The sequence below is a fragment of the Prenolepis imparis genome, unplaced genomic scaffold (genome assembly GCF_030444845.1).
Source record: "Prenolepis imparis isolate NDT839.2.m4 unplaced genomic scaffold, iyPreImpa1.0 SCAF_15, whole genome shotgun sequence".
Classification (NCBI taxonomy): domain Eukaryota; kingdom Metazoa; phylum Arthropoda; class Insecta; order Hymenoptera; family Formicidae; genus Prenolepis; species Prenolepis imparis.
Genome location: NW_028141173.1, coordinates 3,575,238 through 3,596,207, shown reverse-complemented (window position 1 = coordinate 3,596,207; position 20,970 = coordinate 3,575,238). Strand labels below are relative to the sequence as shown.

General features: G+C 28.0%; 3 protein-coding genes across 7 annotated transcripts in view; 2 read left to right on the top strand and 1 right to left on the bottom strand.

Annotated features, from left to right (window-relative positions):
- The first annotated feature begins 69 nt into the window (after positions 1-69).
- Fsn (F-box synaptic protein) lies at positions 70-3,835 on the top strand. The gene is made up of 4 exons (XM_083055248.1): positions 70-694; positions 1,144-1,417; positions 1,565-1,655; positions 1,855-3,835. Exons 1-4 carry the CDS (start codon positions 345-347, stop codon positions 1,947-1,949), a joined length of 810 nt encoding a protein of 269 aa, XP_082911374.1. The 5' UTR covers positions 70-344; the 3' UTR covers positions 1,950-3,835.
- On the bottom strand, positions 3,792-10,653 carry LOC145945941 (transmembrane protein 164). 3 transcript variants are annotated; one of them, XM_083055246.1, is made up of 7 exons: positions 10,378-10,653; positions 9,855-10,199; positions 9,634-9,750; positions 9,485-9,563; positions 9,234-9,334; positions 8,839-9,146; positions 3,792-8,355 (listed from the first exon to the last, which is right to left on the bottom strand). In XM_083055246.1, exons 2-6 carry the CDS (start codon positions 10,170-10,172, stop codon positions 8,865-8,867), a joined length of 897 nt encoding a protein of 298 aa, XP_082911372.1. In that variant the 5' UTR covers positions 10,173-10,199; positions 10,378-10,653; the 3' UTR covers positions 3,792-8,355; positions 8,839-8,864. The 3 variants fall into 3 exon arrangements, with proteins under 3 accessions (XP_082911372.1, XP_082911373.1, XP_082911371.1); XM_083055247.1 differs by having other exon boundaries at positions 8,818-9,146; positions 10,523-10,653; XM_083055245.1 differs by having other exon boundaries at positions 10,523-10,653.
- A 303-nt stretch (positions 10,654-10,956) lies between these two features.
- The window catches only part of Ss (aryl hydrocarbon receptor spineless), a 218,423-nt gene continuing 208,409 nt past the window's right edge, over positions 10,957-20,970 (top strand). The window contains exons 1-4 of one of the 3 annotated variants that reach the window (XR_014426963.1): positions 10,957-11,079; positions 12,543-12,609; positions 13,498-13,655; positions 15,947-16,616. The gene's annotated coding sequence lies outside the window, so the exon portion shown is untranslated. Of the gene's footprint in view, positions 11,080-11,479; positions 11,706-12,542; positions 12,610-13,493; positions 13,656-15,946; positions 16,617-20,970 lie in introns of those variants that run through there. The other 2 variants (XR_014426964.1, XR_014426962.1) reach the window with 2 other exon arrangements.

Here is a 20,970-nt window from a genome sequence, read left to right as displayed (position 1 = left end):
TTTATATAAATTATATATATATATATATATATATATATATATAATTATAATTTTTGCTACAGTTTCAGGAAATTGCATATTATTTATACTTGTAAAAATCAAGAAACAATGTTAGTTTCGGGTCACAAATAAAAAAAGATACTGCTAAAATAAAAAAAGAATCCAATTAAGTCTTCAACTTTATTAATTCTTGTTAATTTTGATAATCGGCAATTATATATTTTTATAATTTGTATTTATATCTCGTTTGATATAACACGTTTCGATATATTCCCTAGAATCGGAGTCATCTGCCTGCATGCGCATAGTTTGTGACGCACGAGCGATGGTTTTGCTGTTTGCATATGTATATGTTTATGCCTCCTCTCCCTAAACCTAGACCCGGCAAAATGGACGATATAGCACTGCGAGCATCTGATCATGTTTTAGAAGTGATATTCTCGTATCTGGATCTACACACGTTGAGAAATTGCTCGCTGGTGTGCAAACGGTGGTACCGGTTTCTCAATGACGAGAACAATGACGTTTGGCGGATGCACTGTATTAGAAAATTGGCTCAGGAAGCACTCAGTTCCGATTTGTTATCGTCGGTACCCACGTACAAATCCAAGCTCCGTGCGTTTTATCACGCATGGAATCCGAACGATTGTTCCCGGAATATTTACATCAAACCCAACGGATTCACCCTGCACAGGTTGGTCCAGCGAAGTTGTCTCATCTTTGTGCTCTCGAGCGTCGAAGGCGAATCGTGTCTCCAATTTTGTCATATCACCGCATTTTTGACACGATTATATTTCTAAAATAATCTTTAGCTGTGATTTAATATCATCCCTTATATACAAATTAATCAGCTCTCGATTAGAGTAAAAAAATATGTGAAAAAAAATTAACTATATACATTATTTTTTTATTTTTTAAAACTAGATTTTACTTGGAAAAAAGAGCTGGAAACATTTTTGCAGTATCTCTTATTCATAATTGATTTTTACTAAGTATATAATATAAACTGCGAGTATACATATATATAATGCAATTTCCTAAAATTGTAGTAAAAATTATTAATGATATATATAATAGAAGCACGAAATAATCTGAGAAGTATGATATCCAAAATGTCTCGCACCAGTTGCTATATCATTACAGAAATCCTGTAGCGCAGAGTACAGATGCATGTAGAGGCAAAATAGGTTTCCGACATGGACGTCATGCTTGGGAAGTTATCTGGGAAGGACCTTTAGGAACAGTAGCGGTAATAGGAATAGCCACTAAAGAAACACCTCTCTTGTGTCATGGATATGTAGCGTTACTTGGTTCTGATGAACATTCCTGGGGTTGGAATCTTGTTGATAATCACTTGTTACATAATGGAGATCCACAGGGCAATTATCCTTTACTCAATAATGCTCCAAAATATCAGGTATTTGAATTTACAAAATATATTCACAATTATAATATATAAGAAAGTAAATTTATCATATTTTTACATTTTTATATTGTATCAGTCTTTTTTTATAATATAAAAGCAGACCTCTTTCTTAAAAAAATATTCCTATTTTATTTACAGGTTGGCGAGAGAATTAGAGTAATTTTAGATTGTGATGATAATACATTGTCTTTTGAGAAGAATTACGAATTTCTGGGTGTAGCTTTTAGAGGTATTTATAGCTTTTTACTTCATTTTTTTTACTACATTTTTTTTCTGCCGATTGATTACAATTTACTATATTACTCTATTCTTGTTCACAGTTTGAGATAATTATGTCTTTTTCTCTTTCTATTTAGCTTTAAAAATATTTCATTTAATTCTCAAGATAGAAATATATATATATTTTTACAAGTTGTTTTAATAAACAGGGTTACCAGATAAGAGATTATATCCATCAGTATCTGCGGTTTATGGAAATACAGAAGTGTCTATGGTATACTTAGGACCACCATTGGATGGCTAACACATTACATTTGAGAAAAACATATCCTCAAAAAGCTCATAATTGAGGCTGTACAATGCATTCTTAATGCCAAGTTTTCTGCACTATATCGATATTGTCTACGTTTAAGTAGAACGAAGCACACAGCTACAAACTGTACAATATTCTTTACAGAGAATGTGTGCCTGCTAGATTACTTGGTCAATAATATTGTAAATAATAGGCATTTTATTTTATTTAGACTGCAAAGTTTATCATTCAGTACATACAATGGCTTGGTTCAAACAATCAAATTAAGTGATTTTGATTACTATACTATTATGTGTATCCACACATGGAGGCTTTAAGTGATATTAGTTTTTAAGTAATTGTTGGTATGAAAATATTTCAGTGATACTTATCAAACAGTAATATTTACTGAAATACTTTTTATTAAATAATGCCATTGTATGAATATTGCTATAACTGAAATTTGGGAGTCATCAGAATCTTCAACATATACATATGTATATGTGAGTAATATATTTGTCACATACTTAATACCTCCATGCAGAGTATTATTTATTATTTATATTTAATTATGAAGAAAGAGATACAATGCACGATACTTTAATAATCTTTTATTTTTAAAACAATTTTAATTTTAATTATTTTAATTATTGAATAATATTTATAGACATTCCGATTTTTTTTGCATCTCTCTTTATGATATATATTAATCTCAGGACACTCGTTACAAAACTTTGCAACCTCTCATTTTTTATTGTTAGACAGTAAGAACAAATGAACTCATTGTATTCCAGAATGCTCATGTTCTTTTTGATATATTTGTATAGCAGTGTATTGATACATTGTGAATGAGATAGCAACAGAAAAAAAATTCTTTTTTTTTTTTTTTGTAAAAATTAACTGATTTAATTTATTTATGATTGATTGTCTATACATATATAGAAAGCTAATATAGAATTTTTGCAATTAATTCTATATTTTCTTTGTATTATAATGTAACCAAAACAGAAAAAACTTTCAGGAGCAATTCTTCACGTAATAGTATACAGGGTGTCCCACTTAAAGTGTTCATTGAGTATAGCTAATTATTTTTTGTACAAGAACAAATTATGAAAAGTAGTTACGTAACATATTAAAATCAAACAGTGAACATATTCTCAGGCAAGGCCTCATTCATTAAGCACACTGAAAATTATTCGTCCTAAATAGAAAATTAGATTTTACAATTTTTTTTAACAAAATGAATGCGAATCTCGAAATTTTCATATAACAAGACATTTTAATGATTTCTCTTCAAGAGAAATGCGAAAAAAGAAAAAGAAAATATTAAATAATTATATAGCATTGCTTAATGTGCAATGCATTTTTTCTCGTATTTTAAACATTTAACGTCCTTACATATTGCATTTATGCGATCTCATTTAGACTCTAATCGTATATTAGACTCTATGTTGCCAGTCAACCTCATTTTAATACCTCATGTATAAATGCTGTATAAATTTTATGCTATTATTGTGTGAATAAGTGAATGCACACAAGAGAAATACTTATTGCATAAGATCTTAAAAAAAGCTGTTCTTTTCATTTATCGACTAGAAAATTTTTATGTTGACAACAAATACATATATAAATAGATATAAATATGAAAGATTGTATATTACAATCTATGTTAAGTCTATATTTATAAATAATGCGCTGTTTTTAATATAAAAGATTGAATACCAATGAGATTAGAATGAACTAGGTATGGTCAGTAATTATTTATAATGTACATATTTATTATGGTGATTGCGTTTGCTGTATGTAGTGTTCGTGAATTAGTTTTTCTAAACTTTTGTACAGAATCGTGTACATAGTGATTATAAATATTTGGAAAATAAACTTTATTTCATATGTAACTATTGGTTCTCATTTAAGTTTAACACTTCTCTTTCTATGTTCCATTGTTGATTAACTAATTCATTATTATGGAGATCGTACATTCTAAATCTCGATATATCTAGATAAAAATCAGATAGTTGACAATTCCTTTATTCATTTTATCCAAAATCTTACAATATTTTCACAACTCGAACGCAAGTGATAGTAATAATATTACACATGTGTATACCTATCTCAGATATCTCTTCGAGCAGTACCTGTCTATTAATTCGTGAATTCACGATGGCACTACATCAAGAGAAAAAGAAAGAGAGAAAGAGAGAGTTTGCTTTTATAAATATCGAAACTAAATGTTAAATTCTCTTCTCTTGTTACACATCTCGATCTGTTCGAGCGAAAAAACGGAATTTTCTTTTGAATTTTTTTTTAATACGCGTATCACGGAACAAATTGAATTATATTTTTATTACGATTAAACTCGATTAATTCTATTGAAACAGAATATATTTTTTTTCTATTTCTATTGGCGCCGTAAAATTTTCGCTTTATTCGAATGCAATTAATTAATTCGTCGTGGAATGTAAAGTACAATAAAATCGCCAGAACATTATTTTCCACAAGAAGTATTCGGCCTCACCGATATTATTTACAGGTTTGTATGTACTATGATAAGAATAAGAAGTATAATTGCGTATTTTTTTTTTTTTTTGTACAGCATGTATAAAGGCAACACGCGCGCAAAGTATACGATATATAAAATCGTGAACAATTTACATACTGGCGACGCATTTTGCACAAGCCAGGCATTCGTACAATACTGTCAGTACAATACAAATGAGGCTAAAACTGACGGAAAATTAATTTTCGATTGCAATTACAATACAATCTAAATGATAAAACCAATGAGCACACTCGCAAACATTCGAAAATTTAGTAAATATATAATAATGTTTACATATATACACAAATATCCCACCTTTCGACTCCTGTATTAGTAACTTAACACACAAAGTGTCATTTAATAAGATAATTTAATGTACAGGAATTGAAAGAAGATTAAATTGCGAAAATAAAAAGGTAGAAGTTATATGATTTTCAAATCGATAAAATTTGTATAATTTATAAAATAATTCTGTCAAATTATACACATTGCTATACTCTTTTCGAATAGCATTTTATTATATTAAAATATCTATATTACACTATAAAAGAATTATGCATATTTCTCGTTTTCTTTAATACAAATATCTTTTAATATCGTTTGATTTGATATATATTTGTAAATGATTCATCTTTTTTAGTTAAGGATAAAAAAAAGTGACTTCTTGTGTGGGACATTCTGTGTGTATGTGTGTGTGTACACTACATATTACACATATTGTTATTATTATATGCATGGAATTATTCTTAAAACAATACAAATTATACAAATAACGAAACTGCAAACTTATTTTATCACGCATTAAAAAAATATTGCTTGGCTCTTAAAAGAATATTGCCATCATATAAAATGCACTAGAAACTCATTAAGTAAAATAATACACAATCACATTTTTGACTTCTAAGTAATATTAGTAATATCTAATAGAATTATCATTGGTGACATTATATCTATGTGATTCCTCTTACCTAAGGAATTATACTTTTGGTACGAAATATTTGAGAATCTACTATATATATTTTACATTATATAACTTTTCCTTAATTTAATTTCCTATTATACTTATTTGATGTACAATAATTGTATTAAGATAAGCTATACATAAATGAGGTATATTCTGATAAGCGTGTGCAAAGATATTTTTTCTTCATAAAATAAATTAATATATTACATAGTTAGACAAACCACATTAGAGAAACATAAATTAAACAAAATCTATTAAGTATAAAATATATATCATCAATTAAACAAAAAAATTCCATAAAAAATAGAACGTTAACAAAATATATTTACTTATATAAATATATGACTTGGTTAATTATCTTCATTCCAACTATATATTATCTTCCACTATATATACCTTTTTTCATAATGTATGTAAATTTTTTTTACCATTGTAATAATGGATTTCAAGTATTGGCTAATATTATATTTTGCAATAGAAAGTTTTTGAAGATAACTCTTTTCGTCCTATCCACAATATATGTATCCTTGCATTGTTATATAGCAATTATATAAAAAGTATGTTTCTCGACTAGCTTCTAATTAAGAGAAAATATGAAAAATATTATAAAAAATACTATTAAATAATAATAGTAAAGTATATTATATTGCTTTTTGAAAATTTGATGTGTAATTTACATGCACAAATTTTTCCACTTAAAATATTTACAATCTATCATAATCAATCGCATTAATTTAAATATTAATTTGTTCACAATGACAATCTTTTCTTCGAAACAATAGTTCACATATTTAAACAATTTCAATTAAAAGTACAAAGTAATATGAACACTTTCATGTAATATTACGTGTCAAAGATAATCTTACTGTTATAATTCAATTTGCGAAATATTAATGTACATATCTAATGCAAAAATTGGGATTTTTCTTTCTTGTACAAGAATTATGATTTATGATTCTATCTTTAGTTCGAAGATTAATGTCATTTGTGATATATTTTATTATGTAGTATATCCTAAAAAGATTTCTATATAATTAAACTCTTATATTTAGATTACACAAGATCATCATATATTAATTGTCTCCATATCGTTTATAATTATAGCGTTGCTATATATAACATTATTATTAATATAATTTTTAATACCGTAACATAAATTCTACGCTACATCAAGCTACACTAATCGAAAAATAAGATTATTTCTTTAATGGCAGCTTACTGAAATGGAACTTTACGCATTTTCATCTAATTCTATATAAGTAATAAACATAGGCCGTTTCCATATCTGTGCGGCAATGTTTTTAAAACTGTCTGTTATATAAACATCGTTTCGTATGAAAGATGTTTTATTTGAAAGCATATAAAATATAGATAATATATTTTACATTTTCCATGTGTAAAAGCATTATTCAAAATAGTTTTAATTTCTGTTTAGATAAAAGCATTAATTTATAATTTGCACGTGTTATACAATATTTAAATTACAACGTAGTGTTAACTATATATTTTCATTTTATATCTTTACTTTATTCCTATTTTCTTTACTGCATAATGTGCCATACACATCCTGCAAAAAGCACATGTTCTAAAATTTTCTCACTATGTTACATTAGTGCAAATATATTATACATACGAAAACGCGTATAGTAAAGGATTAAATCGTAGGAACTGTCATATAAAAATATTTTTATATACATGACCAGTTTTGCAAATAGAGTCGTGAATTTATTAAAATAAAAGTACTATATGCATCACACAAATTGTTTTGTCAGCTGCTTATTGGCCTTTAGATTTTATTATTAATCAAATCTAAAAAACAATTTTTGTTGTCAAAATACTTATGCTACATTAAATATATTTTTGAACTGCGAAAGTCTGGGAAATTTTACGATTTACCTTCCTCAGTATATAGGCAGTATTAGTTATAAATCTTTTATAGTCAAAAATAATCATTTAAAGTTTCGATATAGTTGAAAGAATGTGTTTAGTATGTGTGAGAATGTGACAATGTACAATTAATTATGATAATTTTTAGAAATACTTGTGGAAATATTAAAATAAGATCGAAAGAAAGAAGTAAAAGATAAAGAATAGTATATTCTTTAAATAATTAATAATATAATATAACATTAACAATAATATAATAATAATATAACATTAACCATACAATATTAATGTTGATTATTAATAAATTTAAATAAAATGTTTCTGTTTACTTATTATATTGACCTGTTGTCATCGGAATAGACATTGGCTTTTCTTAACACATCTCTGATTATGCTATTAAGAAGGTTTATCGCATAAAATCTCAAACTTTTGCTTATCTGTGTTATATATAATACATAGGTACAATATTGCAGTTTCGTTATTTGAATATTTTAATTCTTATGTACAGTAAGCAAATGAATGAAAAAGTGCATAAGATGGTTTGTTTATAATGCACACATTTTTACCTAGTAAAAGATAGTGCAATTATATTTTGCCTATGTATAATCAGCTATTCTTGTTACTGGACGTCAGCTTAAGCCTCACACTATCTCTGAGATTCTTAATCTATGCACAGCGCTAGGCATGATAAGCATTTGGACAGAAATTTATATTTCAAATTGACTATTTATCGATCGGTATCTGGTGGACTAATGAATTTAAAATACTAATACAATCACAACAATTGTACAAAGATCAAGTTAATTGTTTGGTATCTTTTTTGTATTGAATTTCCTCGTAAGACGAGTTTAAGTTCAATAAAAAACAAATCTAAAGTGCGAATCATCGTTTATGTGTTTAGTGTGTGATGAAAAGTTAAATTTATAAAAGTTAATTTTCTCGATTTCCCTTTTTTTTTGTTTGGTAACTTTCCTGTAGACGATGTTTGAAGATGTCATAATAGATATAATTATAAATGCATTAGTCTGTAAGAAAGAAAAATCTAATATTTCTATGTATCTACATAAGAACTAATATCTGTACGATTAATAATGCAAATGCATATTGTAATATGAGAAAATATCACAAAATTATAATTACTTTAATATATCACATTTAAAATATTATAATAAAAAATATACAGAATGTCCAAAGATAACTATATCATTTTTCGTATTCAGATAGAGCGAGGTTAATGAGAAGTGATTAATGAGAAATTAATTTAAAAAAATTAAAATCCACGCGAGTATAAGCACGTGACGAAAAGAGACAACCCAAACGCGATTACTGCGTGCGACAAAGCATTGAGACTAGTAAAAACTCAAGCTTAATTATGTATTACGCCTTAAATTAATTATTGCAATTTTTGCAATCATTAATGAGAAATTATATACATATATACTGTATATATATATATATATATATATATACTCATAAATAATACTCACTTAATCAAGATAAAGTCATACCTTTGATAACAATTCTTGCCATCAAATTAATCAAAATGTGTATGGCCATTTCCTGAGGTATTAGAGTCTTCGTGTAACTTCTCGTTCTGTTCATATGTACAATTCTTTGGAATTGTGCATTCTAATGTTGGCTTAACCCTAGTTGGTGGAAACTTGGTCAAGAAAAAGTTGGATCCATAACTAAACAATTTAGACAGTATGGGACACAATATCGATTGATGAGTTATTGCCCATATTCGATAATTTTGACCTTCAAATGGATCCAGAACAGCTGCACATAACATGTGACTGAGATTCACCTGTACAGGCTAGACAAAAAAAGAATTATATTACAAAAGATTTTTAAAGGATTAAGTCTATAACATTTTCACAAGTAAGAAATCTGGTATACAAACCAAGGCAACACTTTGAAGAATCCAAAAATGATATCCTGCATTGAGGCCAAAACTGAGGACTGACCAGCTCATATCGGACAAAGGCTCAATGTTATATACACCTAGTGTATAACCAAAACAGTAATTAAAATGTAATATTTAAAATTGTCGCTTTTAAAATAACAGGAAAATGAAATGCGATAACAGCTGACAATGAGCATAAATAAATAGACATAGATCTGTTGCTGCTGTATTTAAATATAGATAATTACCTCCAATCTTCAATAAATAATATGGTATTACTAGCATCAAACCATGTTGAATATAATACATTGCTTTGTCTGCCAATATCTAAAAAAAAAAAATACATTTTCAGTATCCAAAATTGTATTTTACTGAATACTAATATATTATAACTTACAATTCTAGATTCTGTCTCTGGAAACAGGTATGCCAGCACTGGTCCGTTCAACAGATTCAAATGTATCCTGAAGATAGCAGTGACTGTCGGACTAGGATCCGCAGCCAGCAAATACAACTATACGGCAACAGAAGAGATATATTGGTAATAAAATTTAATTCAACCTACAATAGCAAGTGCACCAAATCATTTTAATTTGAATTAAAACAAATCAATCTTACTTGTAGCGCCGTTGTAATATGACAAGGATTTAACAAATATATAACAGTCCTGCTGGTAAACTTAAAGCCGATCTCCATTCCTAGGACTAACGACATTATAATCAGCAAGACTCGCCTGCCGACACGATCCTGACCGACGTAGGCCAGATTCTTTGGCAATGTTACATGCTTCAGGCCCCATATGATGCAGGATATGATATATGCGGATATAAATAGTGTTTCTATTATCCTTCGCTTCAGATTCAGGTAATTCGCGCATTCTGGACCAACGTTGCGTGGTATAGAGCCATTTATACCATCGTACGCCCACTCGAACATCGTCTTAAATTAACTTCTCCTTTGGAACTAAAAAAACAGAGAACAACACGAGTTATTCTACAATAGAACTAATTTTCCGGCGAGACACGTAGTCGTACGTGACGTGGTCGAGATAGAGCATAGTTGAAGGTCTTAATATTGCATTATCACTTAGAGATATTTTTTTCCTTATTATACATTGCTAGAAAAAAAAACCCCAGCTTACGAAACCATTTAATCGCACGGCAATTAAATGAGAGATCAGGTTATATGCTAACGAGAGAGCTCTCTCTCTTTTTCCTCAAGACGCTTCATGATCGATCTCGCTGCTAAATTATCAATCATTTGGCGCGTTATCGTAATCGTGATACCTAAAATAAAAAGGTTTCGGAAAGGTGTCGTCCGCCGGAAAGTGATCCGTGCTTATCCGCACTATATAAATCAAAACAATTTACGATACATCGGACTGTCAAAGTAGACTTCGGCCGCGGTATTCGAAACCTAACCCCCTCCCCTCAAGCTCTTACGAATCGATCGACCGCTAAAATCGTCGGTAAATAGCGAGGGTAAGGATGCGAGACTAACCTAAAATATGTATATTATTTCGTCATCCGTCCTGCAGATGGCATTACGTGCACGAACCGAGCGAAAGCGTGCTACGTACATGACAGCGTGCGAGCATCTGTTTATAGTTTATCCTCGTCAGATGACGTCACGTCACGTGATCAGAGGTACCGTCGCGATTCCCGCGCTCGTCGAGCGCGGCCATATTGCTACGTCAGCTGACGTCACGTCACGTGATATACGAAAAGGAGTACCATCGCAATTCCCGCTCTCGTCGAGAGGTCTCGTGCGTATTTTACGTATTGGTATCGACGTCAATCGTGACAAAATATCGAATAAGATGAAAGCAACGAACGAGGTATATGTGAGTCGTTGTGTTTTGTAATATATATTCTCGGTACGATTCGTATTAATGCCGAAATGGGTGAAAGTCGGTTCGATAACCTTGAACGCAACGAGCCGGTGCCGGTGCGAAGTTGAGATCGTGAATTTGCGACAACATATCAGAAATCAGAGCGATGGGTGAATTTTATGCGCAATTGTCTCATTTCTTGTATGTACACGGTCGTTTCCGGTTCGTATCAATGCTAAAATTAGCAAAATCCAGCTCTATTACTCCAAGCACAAGTGCAACGAGAGAAAGAGAGAGACAGAGATATAAGTAAATTTCACCCCCGCCATATTGATTACGTGCGTATCACGTGATGACAGCGTGACGTAGTTGCTGATTACTTTTTGAATCGTCCATTTCTTTAAACGGTTTCTTTGTCCGCGCTTGTTTCTTCTCGTCCATCTATTTGCCGCGCATTTTATTCGGCGATATCGCGTATACGCGATGATATATCGGGAGTAGCGAGTGTGTGAGTTGCGGGAGTATCGGAGTTTATATTAATTGCCGTTGCTGGTAGTTGATTAACGCGAAAATTAGTCACATTTAGTTCGATTAACCTTGAATGCAATGAGTGCAATCATCGCCACCTACAATACAAAGTAATATATATATTACTTTTATCAATTTCATCAATTTTATCAAAAAATTTAATTATATATATATATATATATGTATATATATGTATATATGTATATATATATTTCTATCGATGAAAATGATGAAAATTATGTATTTTGTATTATGAGTGACGATGATAAAAATTATGTACTTTATACAAATTATCAATTGATTGGTAAAATTGATAAAAATTATGCATCTTGTACTGTGGGTGGTGATGATAAAAATTATGTACTTCATAAAAATGATCAATTGATTGATAAAATTGATAAAATTATGTATCTTGTATTGTGGATGGCAGTGATAAAGATACATAATTTTTATCAGTTTTATCAATCAATTGATCATTTATCAAGTGCATAATTTTTATCATTGCCACCCACAATACAAGGTACATAATTTTTATCAATTTTACTAAAATTATCAATCGATTGATAATTTTTATCAAGTACATAATTTTTATCATCGCCACCCACAATACAAAGTACATAATTTTCAATTTTTACCGATAGAAATATATATACATATATGTACATATATGATCATTAATTTTTTTAAATTAACTGAAAAACAAGACTTATCAATAACTTGGTGGAAAATAACGAAACAAATACGGATTAAATATCTAAAGTGAAAACCCTATTTTAATATTTTATTTAAAATTTTTATATTATATCATATTGATAAAGACAATATTTCTTTAAATTTATTGCTGTCTACTACATATTACATAAAGTTATACGTATAAGTTACATATAAGTTTTCTACTTGGGATTTTATATATAGATATGTATTCATATATGGTCTCTGGTTTATAGGTTTCTGTCTCTGGTCTACGATTTATGATCTCTGGTCTACAGTCTATGATTTATGGTCTATATGTAAGTATATATATATATATATATATAGCACCATATATATAATGTGACACGAGTCATTCATGTGAATTTAGAACAAAGGATATGATAATTGTTTTGTATAGAAATGTTTAAATGTTAAAATGTTTAAAGATGAGGTTTAAAGATGAAGTTCTTTTTACAAGACATACCATATATTATCTTATTCTAATTACATTAATTGTATTACTCAATTGCAGTAACTTATATTTTAAAATGATAATGCTAAAATATAATACGCTACATTTAAAATCATAATACGTTATATTAAAAATCAAGATAGAACTGCAGAACATTGTGTAAAAAATCATTTATCTAATTTTTTACATTATATTAATATTTAACAGAGACCTCACCACTTATGTATTTTGTCCAAACTTTTTATTTCTGCATTTCATGCATTGTCTCAACCTTGTAGATTCTTCCAGTTATAAAAGAAGGACAAAATCTAATTAAAATATTGCATTTTCTTATGTTGATTAAATTGTCTTTTCTTCTTATTTTAAATAATTAATTATCTCTATAAAATAAAAGGATAAAAAATCTGATATTTTATTCTGATGATAAAATTCGAGATAATCAGTAATACTAAATAATAGTAAATTAAATAATATTAAATTAAATAATATTAGTGACAAAATGTTTTATTTTCTATTATTTCTTATAGTTTATCTTAATTTTTATAGTATTATATATATTTGTATGTAATTGAAAACTCTATTTTAATATATTTTTTAAAACTTTTATATTATATTATAGTGTGACTCGTGGATATATCCATCTTTAATTTTAGCTTACATATTTATATCATGTATGTAATAATGCAAAAATAATAAGATTGCTCTAATATATGTATTTTATTTGTTATCACAGGTAGCATTACGATACACAGGTAGTGCGATTCATGCGTCGTGTCGAGAGTGCCAGGCGATCGTAATTATTCACGTTTTTGCGAGTCATGAGTGCTATGAAGGACCATCCTGAGAGGAGGAGGAGGCCCAGGGAGGCATCGGGCGACAGCGGGTCAACTGCAAGGTATGCAAAATGAATATATTATTTATAACATATTTAAGTATTAATGTGCATAATATTAAATATTAATATTATTATTTATTAATATTATTTGTTAAGTATATTAATAAATAATTTTGTGTATAAATAACTTATATAATTATCTATATAAAAATTTATATATATAAAATCTCAATTATTATAAATATTTTATTATAAATATTTGAAGCAAGAAAATATTTTATATCCATAATAAAAATAGTATATATAATGCAAAATAAATTCCATGGAGATAAATCAAGTAATTTTACCAGTAGCGAATTAATAAATTGAGCATGATATAAATATTTATAACATACTCAATTTATTAATTCGCTACTGGTAAAATTACTTGATTTATCTCCATGGAATTTATTTTGCATTATATATACTATTTTTATGCATATAAAATATTTTAGAAATTTTATTTAAAAATCCTTGCCTTAAATATTTATAATAAAATATTTATAATTGAGATTTTTATATATAAAAATTTTTATATAGATAATTATATAAATTATTTATACAGAATTATTTATTAATAAATACTTAACAAATAATATTAATAATTAATAATATTAATATTTAATAAATAATATTAATAAATAAGAGTAAAATTTACACATGTATATATACATAATTTGAATATTTTGTTTTAGATCAAATGTGCTGTGTACTACAACTATTGCACGTATCCGGTGAATGAGAAATTATTTCTATTTTATAACATTTCTATGGCGGTAATAAAGTTGGCGTCACATTTCGTGGAAACTCAAATAATTAAGAGGTCCGACTTTATTTTCAATAATTCTAGAATTCTTGATACTTTAAACAAATAGTTCTGGCCATTAAAGCAACGAAAATGTCTTGGGACAAACTGAGACGCTGCGTGAATTTGGCGTCAAGAACTCTAAAACTATTAAAGATAAAACCAGAACTCTTAATTATTTATGAGTTTTCACGAAATGAGATGCCAGCTTCATTACCGTCACAGAAATGTTAGAAAATAAATAATTTCTCATTCACTGAACACGTATGCAATAGCGGAGTTGTAGTACACAGCATATTTGATCTAAAAACAAAATATTCAAATTATGTATATACATGTGTAAATTTTACTCTTATCTATTAATATTATTTATTAATATTTGTTAAGTATTTATTAATAAATTTCTGTATAAATAATTTTTATATAATTATCTATATAAAAATTTTTATATAAAAATCTCAATTGTTATAAATATTTTATTATAAATATTTGAGGAAAGGATTTTAAAATAAAATTTCTAAAATATTTTATATGCATAAAAATAGTATATATAATTCAAAATAAAATTCCATGGAGAATAAAGTAATTTTACCAGTAGCGAATTAATAAATTGAGTAAAAGTGTTTTTGACAAAGATCAGCTGATTGAAGCACTAATTTGTTAATTAAATTTTAAAATAATAATATGTAATAAAAATGATAAAATAATATGTTTTAAATAAAATGTCACAGTACTTTAAACTCGATTAATATTTTTTGACAGAAATCAGCTGATAACTGTCAAAAATATTAATCGAGGAAGGAATTATAACATATTATTTAAAACATATTATTGTTAATTTTTATATCATATTATTTTAAAATTTAATTAACAAATTTTCGCTTTATTAATATTTTTTTTTACAAAAATTAGTTGATAATTGTCAAAAATATTAATCGAGTTTGAATTATATTAATATTATTTATATCATATTATTTGAACATATTACTATTGTAAAACACATTACTATTTTAATATTTTTAACATATTAAATTTAATTAGCAAATTAACGCTTTAATAATAATTTTTGGCAGATATCAGCTGATTATTAAAGTGTTAATTTGCTAATTAAATTTTAAAATAATTGTTTTAAAAATTAAAATAGTAATGTGTTTTGAATAATATGTTCTTTTAACTCGATTAATATTTTTGACAGTTGTCAGCTGATTTCTGTCAAAAAATATTTAAATTTAAAGTATTATAATATATTATTTGCAATATTATTATTTTAATTTCTATAACATATTTTTATTTTAAAATTTAATTAGCAAATTAACGCTTTAATTATCTGTCAAAAAATATTAATCAAGTTAAAATAAAACATACGATACCATATTGTTCCACGATTACCATGATTTTCAGTGTAAATTTTAAGAGAAAATTGTTCTCTGTAATCTCTGTGCACATGCAAAACACGTGTTGTATGTTTCGCATAGTCTAATGTCTCGAATATCTTTTAACATTGCAGATATCGAGTCGCGAGTGCATTCTGACAACGAGATAAATATCGCAGGTACCTTCGAACGCGTGTGATGAGTCGGGAGTGTCGAATCTAGCGACGAACAAACGTCTCGATCTACCCATTGGATTACGCGGTCGGGCACCTCATGGTTATTTAAAATCGGTGTTCGTCGCTTCGCGAGTTCGAGTGTTTGTCGTGAGACATTTCTCCAAATACGTATTTCGCGTAATTTGTGATAAATACCGCGGGTACCTGTCGCGTGTGACGAGCCGGGAGTGTCGAATCTAACGACGAACGAACGTCTCGATCTACCCATTGGATTACGCGGTCGGGCACCTCGCGATTATTTAAAATCGTCGTTCGTCGTTTCGCGAGTTCGAGTGTTTGTCGTGAGACGTTTCTCCAAACACGTATTTCGCGTAATTTGTGATAAATACCGCGGGTACCTGTCGCGTGTGACGAGCCGGGAGTGTCGAATCTAACGACGAACGAACGTCTCGATCTACCCATTGGATTACGCGGTCGGGCACCTCGCGATTATTTAAAATCGTCGTTCGTCGTTTCGCGAGTTCGAGTGTTTGTCGTGAGACGTTTCTCCAAACACGTATTTCGCGCAGTTTGTGTTAAGTGTTGCAGACATCGCGGGATGGATGGCGAGACGGCGATGCATCGACCGGTGAGTCTATTAATTATTTATTTTATTCATTTAATATTTATATATCTAAATAAATAAATAAATCTTTTCAATCCGGATAATTACTGATAAGAAAAATGCTGTAGAAAAGTGAGACGCTGCGTGAATTTGGCGTCTCAGTTTGTCTTAAGTTTTCGTTGCTTTAATGCCGAAACTATTTGTTTAAACTATTAATAATTAATAACTATTGAAGATAAAATTAGAACTCTTAATTATTTATAATTATTTATTTCCACTGAAATGAGACGCCAGCTTTACATACACAAAATGAAATTTTATATTTTTTTAAATTTTATATTCGAATGTGTGTTATAAATCGTTGAATCCCGCTTAAAAATGCGATTCATTCTTAATATCGAAATAGTGTGCTGCAAAATTCGCGGGTTATGATAAAATATACTGTATATTACAATGAAAGACTTACAATTAGTAACAGCTGCACGTACTCGTTTACAACTAGTATAGAGTTCGTAAATTAAATTGCATTTCAAGTCTGATATCGTCAGAGTAATGGAAGCACAATTACATGAAACTTTGGACTATCTGGTTTATGGTTTTTGGTCTATAGTTTGTGTTCTTATTCATTTAATTTTTCACATATTAATTTTTAACAGAGAACTCACCAATTTGTCCAAATCTTTTATTTCTTTATTTCATCACGCATTGTCTCAACTTTGTAGATTCTTCCAACTATAAAAAAAGAACAAAATCTAATTAAAATATTGCATTTTCTTATGTTGATTAAATTGTCTTTCCTTCTTTAATATTATAAATAATTAGTTATATCTGTAAAATAAAAGAATAGAAAATCTGATATTTTATTCTGATAAAAAATTCAAGATAATTAATAATATTATATAATATTAAATTAAATAATAGTAGTGAAAATGTTTCCTTTTTTATTATTTCTTATTTATTTCTTATTTATCTTTTTTATATTATCTTTTTTATATATATTGATATGTAACCGAAAACTTTATTTTAATATTTTATTTTAAATATATTATATCATATAAAGACAATATTTCTTTAAATTTATTGTTCTCTATTACATATTACGTATAAGTTATTTGTTTCCCACTCGGCATATTATATGTATACATATATATGGTTTTTGTTCTATAATTTGTGATCTCTGATTTGTTGTTCAGAGAGAACTCATCACTTATGTATTTTGTCCAAATCTTTTTTTTCTTCACATCATCAAGCATTGCCTTATTCTTGTAGATTCTTCCAGCTATAAAAGGACAAAAAAATCTAATTAAAATCAATTATATTACTCAATTGTCAATATGTTATTATAGAATGAACATTTATACAACTAATATTTCTTATATGTTTTATAGACACATGTATGATATTATACTTATTAATATTTGCATAAATTTGCATAAATTTGAAATTCTATATGGTCTATCGTCGCTGGTCTATGGTTTATGATTTTCGGTCTCTGGTCCTATGGTCTCTGGTCTCTGATTTCGTTTCTCGTCTCTAGCCTATAGTCTCTGGTCTGTGGTTTTTAGTCTTTGGTCTATGATACATGGTTTATAGTTTACAGTCTCTTGTTTCTCGTTTTTGGTCTCTGGTTTATGATTATTTATTTATTTATCTCTATAGTGTGTGTATATATACATATATGGTCTGGTCTTTAGTCTATAGTCTATCATTTATGATCTATATATATATAAATTGGTGTAAGAAAAACATAGTTTTTTTTTTAAGTATGCAGTTGCACATTGCAAATTGTAATTTTTTAAAAATTATAAGACTATATTTTTCTTACACCAATTGATTTATCTCATTATTTTAGCACGGAGGTATGCGCGCGCGGGATGTAAAGTTGTAATTTATCCTATTACTGCATTTGTCGGCAAGTCGTTACTTTATCTCGTAAACCGGTATTAAGAGAAGGCCAATTATAGTCCGCCATGTTGAAATGACAATTACTTGTAATAATATTAAGCGCGTAAAAAGATGATCGTGAAAAAAAAAACACTTTCAAAGTAAGAAAAAATCATATTGTATGCTAATTTAATAGAATTTTTTTATCACATCAATCATAATTTGTTGCATCGTTGTCATTCATATTTTTTTTTATAATCGAGAAATTGGTTACTATATTTATCTATATACAGTGTCCCATTTTTACTTTTGGATTAAAATTTTTCGAAAACCAAGACTTCCATCAAATTTTTTCTAATATGGTTTACAAAAATATGTTTTAAACATTCTATGGTTTACACATTCTATGGTTTAGAAATATGATTTACACATTCTGTGATTTACAAATTGTTGAATATTTTTTTTATTTCAATACTCGCATAACATTGATTTTTCATGGCAAACTATGTAGATTATAATAAAATGAAACAAAAGCATGTACATATAATTATTTATCACATAAAGTTTTGATTTTCTAATATGGTTTAAATATTCTACAGTTTACAGATATGGTTTGCATTCAATCACACGATTTGCACGAAATCTTTCAAAGATATTTATTTCTTGGAAAAAAACAAAAAAAAATGCTAAAGTATCTGATGTGTCACTATATTTTAATTAAAAACATGATGTAAGAAGCCTAGTAAAATTAAATAATAACAAAACATTGTCAACTTTAAACAGTTATATTAATAATTAATTTAAACGTAACACAAACGTGTCATATTTCATATTCTGGAAAAAACATTATTTTTAGTTATTAATATTTTTTTATTTAAAAAATTAATTATATTAAATGTATAAATTTTTGTGCAAATCAAAAATAGGTTATATATAATCGTTAAGAAATTTATTGTAGTATATAGTTTCATATATTTTAAACCCATAATTACACGGTGCCTGATGATATTAACAATCGCTTGAAATAACTGCGAGATTTACATTACATAAAGGTAAAAGAAACTGTTGATCACGTAAGCATGACGCCTCGAAATGTATGATCGGCCGGCTTCTTTCATATACATATATGAAATATTTCATAAGGAAGCCATAATTGTCTGGGAGATTTGCCGCGCTATATTTTTTCATCTGAGATTTCACTATCGCGAATATCAATAAAGAGCAATCGATTTTTGTTCTTTTGCATCGCTAATATAATAACGAAAGAAAGAATCTGACATTCTTCGCATATTTGGAATTTTCTCGGTTTTTATTAACTCTGTAGGTTTTTAATTTTTATTAAAAACTAGAAGAATTTGTACGGATCACTTCCATAACATCCTGTAATTTACGAAGGCATACTATAATCACGCACGTACCACATGAGATAATTAGTATTAAGTGTCGGTACATAAGAAAAGCATCATGTGAAAAATTTTAACGTAGCCTTCTGATGAAGATATGGCTGCGTTAAAATCGTTCATTTCCGCTTTTGCAGCTGAAAGTTAAGGGCCCTCATACTTCAGCGAAATACTGTTATTGTTGATGCAACCAAGAAAAGAAATATATTACTAAATTTTAATTATATAAAGACAAATTTTCAAGCACATTCAAAGATAATTTTTGTTTTAAACTATAAAAAAATTAATCAAAGTATATGCTTTTTATAAATAATGCAGCAAGAACACGCAGAGAAAAAGTTTATTCTGTCGGTTATCAAAAACTTTGTGATAAATAACTTATGTGATAAATAATTGTATGTATGTGTTTTTTTGTTTTATTTTATAATCTACATAGTTTGCCATCATCATAAAAATCAATGTAGTGCGAGGATTAAAAAAAATATTCAATAAAGAGAAATTGACCGATACACGATACCTGTTGACTTCTGACGTTAATTCTCGTTGTCAACTTGTCATCGTACAGGTAGTTGAACTCCTTGACGACGGAGGCTGTCTGGTCACGCAGAGGTTACGTTTTATTGTACACGACAGTTCTGCATGTATCTCGCACTATGAAGTGTTAACTTGCGTAACACCTGTAATCATTTTCATATGGTTTAGATATAAATATAGAAGACACGAATAACTTGTTCTCACACGCACATACATGTATTACGTTTGATATTAATAATCGTAAGCTTAATTAATCGTGGAGGTGACAATCGTTAATCATCATAACTTATTTACTTTCATTAGAAAATTTTAATATGTATTTTAATGTGCAGAATAATAGAAGTTTGAAAAATTATTGAATAATTTTTATATAAATATATTAAAATAATCATATATGTGCAACGCGCGATACTATATGCGATATTATATTTCTATATGCAAAATATAATTAACAATTAACATTATTTGATACAGAATTATAAAAAGATTGTCATTTACGCGATTTGATTTACAAAGTGTTAGATATTATTTGCAAGCAAGAACTTGTTTGCTCCAATGTA

What these genes read in the sequence shown, in the direction of transcription:
- LOC145945941 (XM_083055246.1), bottom strand. Translation starts at nt 10,172, where the DNA reads ATGTTCGAGTGGGCGTACGATGGTATAAATGGCTCTATACCACGCAAC. An exon ending in ATATTACAACGGCGCTACAA is followed by an intron (nt 9,751 to 9,854) that starts GTAAGATTGATT and finishes GTTGCCGTATAG; the next exon opens with TTGTATTTGCTGGCTGCGGA. An exon ending in CAGAGACAGAATCTAGAATT is followed by an intron (nt 9,564 to 9,633) that starts GTAAGTTATAAT and finishes TTTTTTTTTTAG; the next exon opens with ATATTGGCAGACAAAGCAAT.
- Fsn (XM_083055248.1), top strand. Translation starts at nt 345, where the DNA reads ATGTATATGTTTATGCCTCCTCTCCCTAAACCTAGACCCGGCAAAATG. An exon ending in AACGGATTCACCCTGCACAG is followed by an intron (nt 695 to 1,143) that starts GTTGGTCCAGCG and finishes ATATCATTACAG; the next exon opens with AAATCCTGTAGCGCAGAGTA. An exon ending in ATAATGCTCCAAAATATCAG is followed by an intron (nt 1,418 to 1,564) that starts GTATTTGAATTT and finishes TTTTATTTACAG; the next exon opens with GTTGGCGAGAGAATTAGAGT.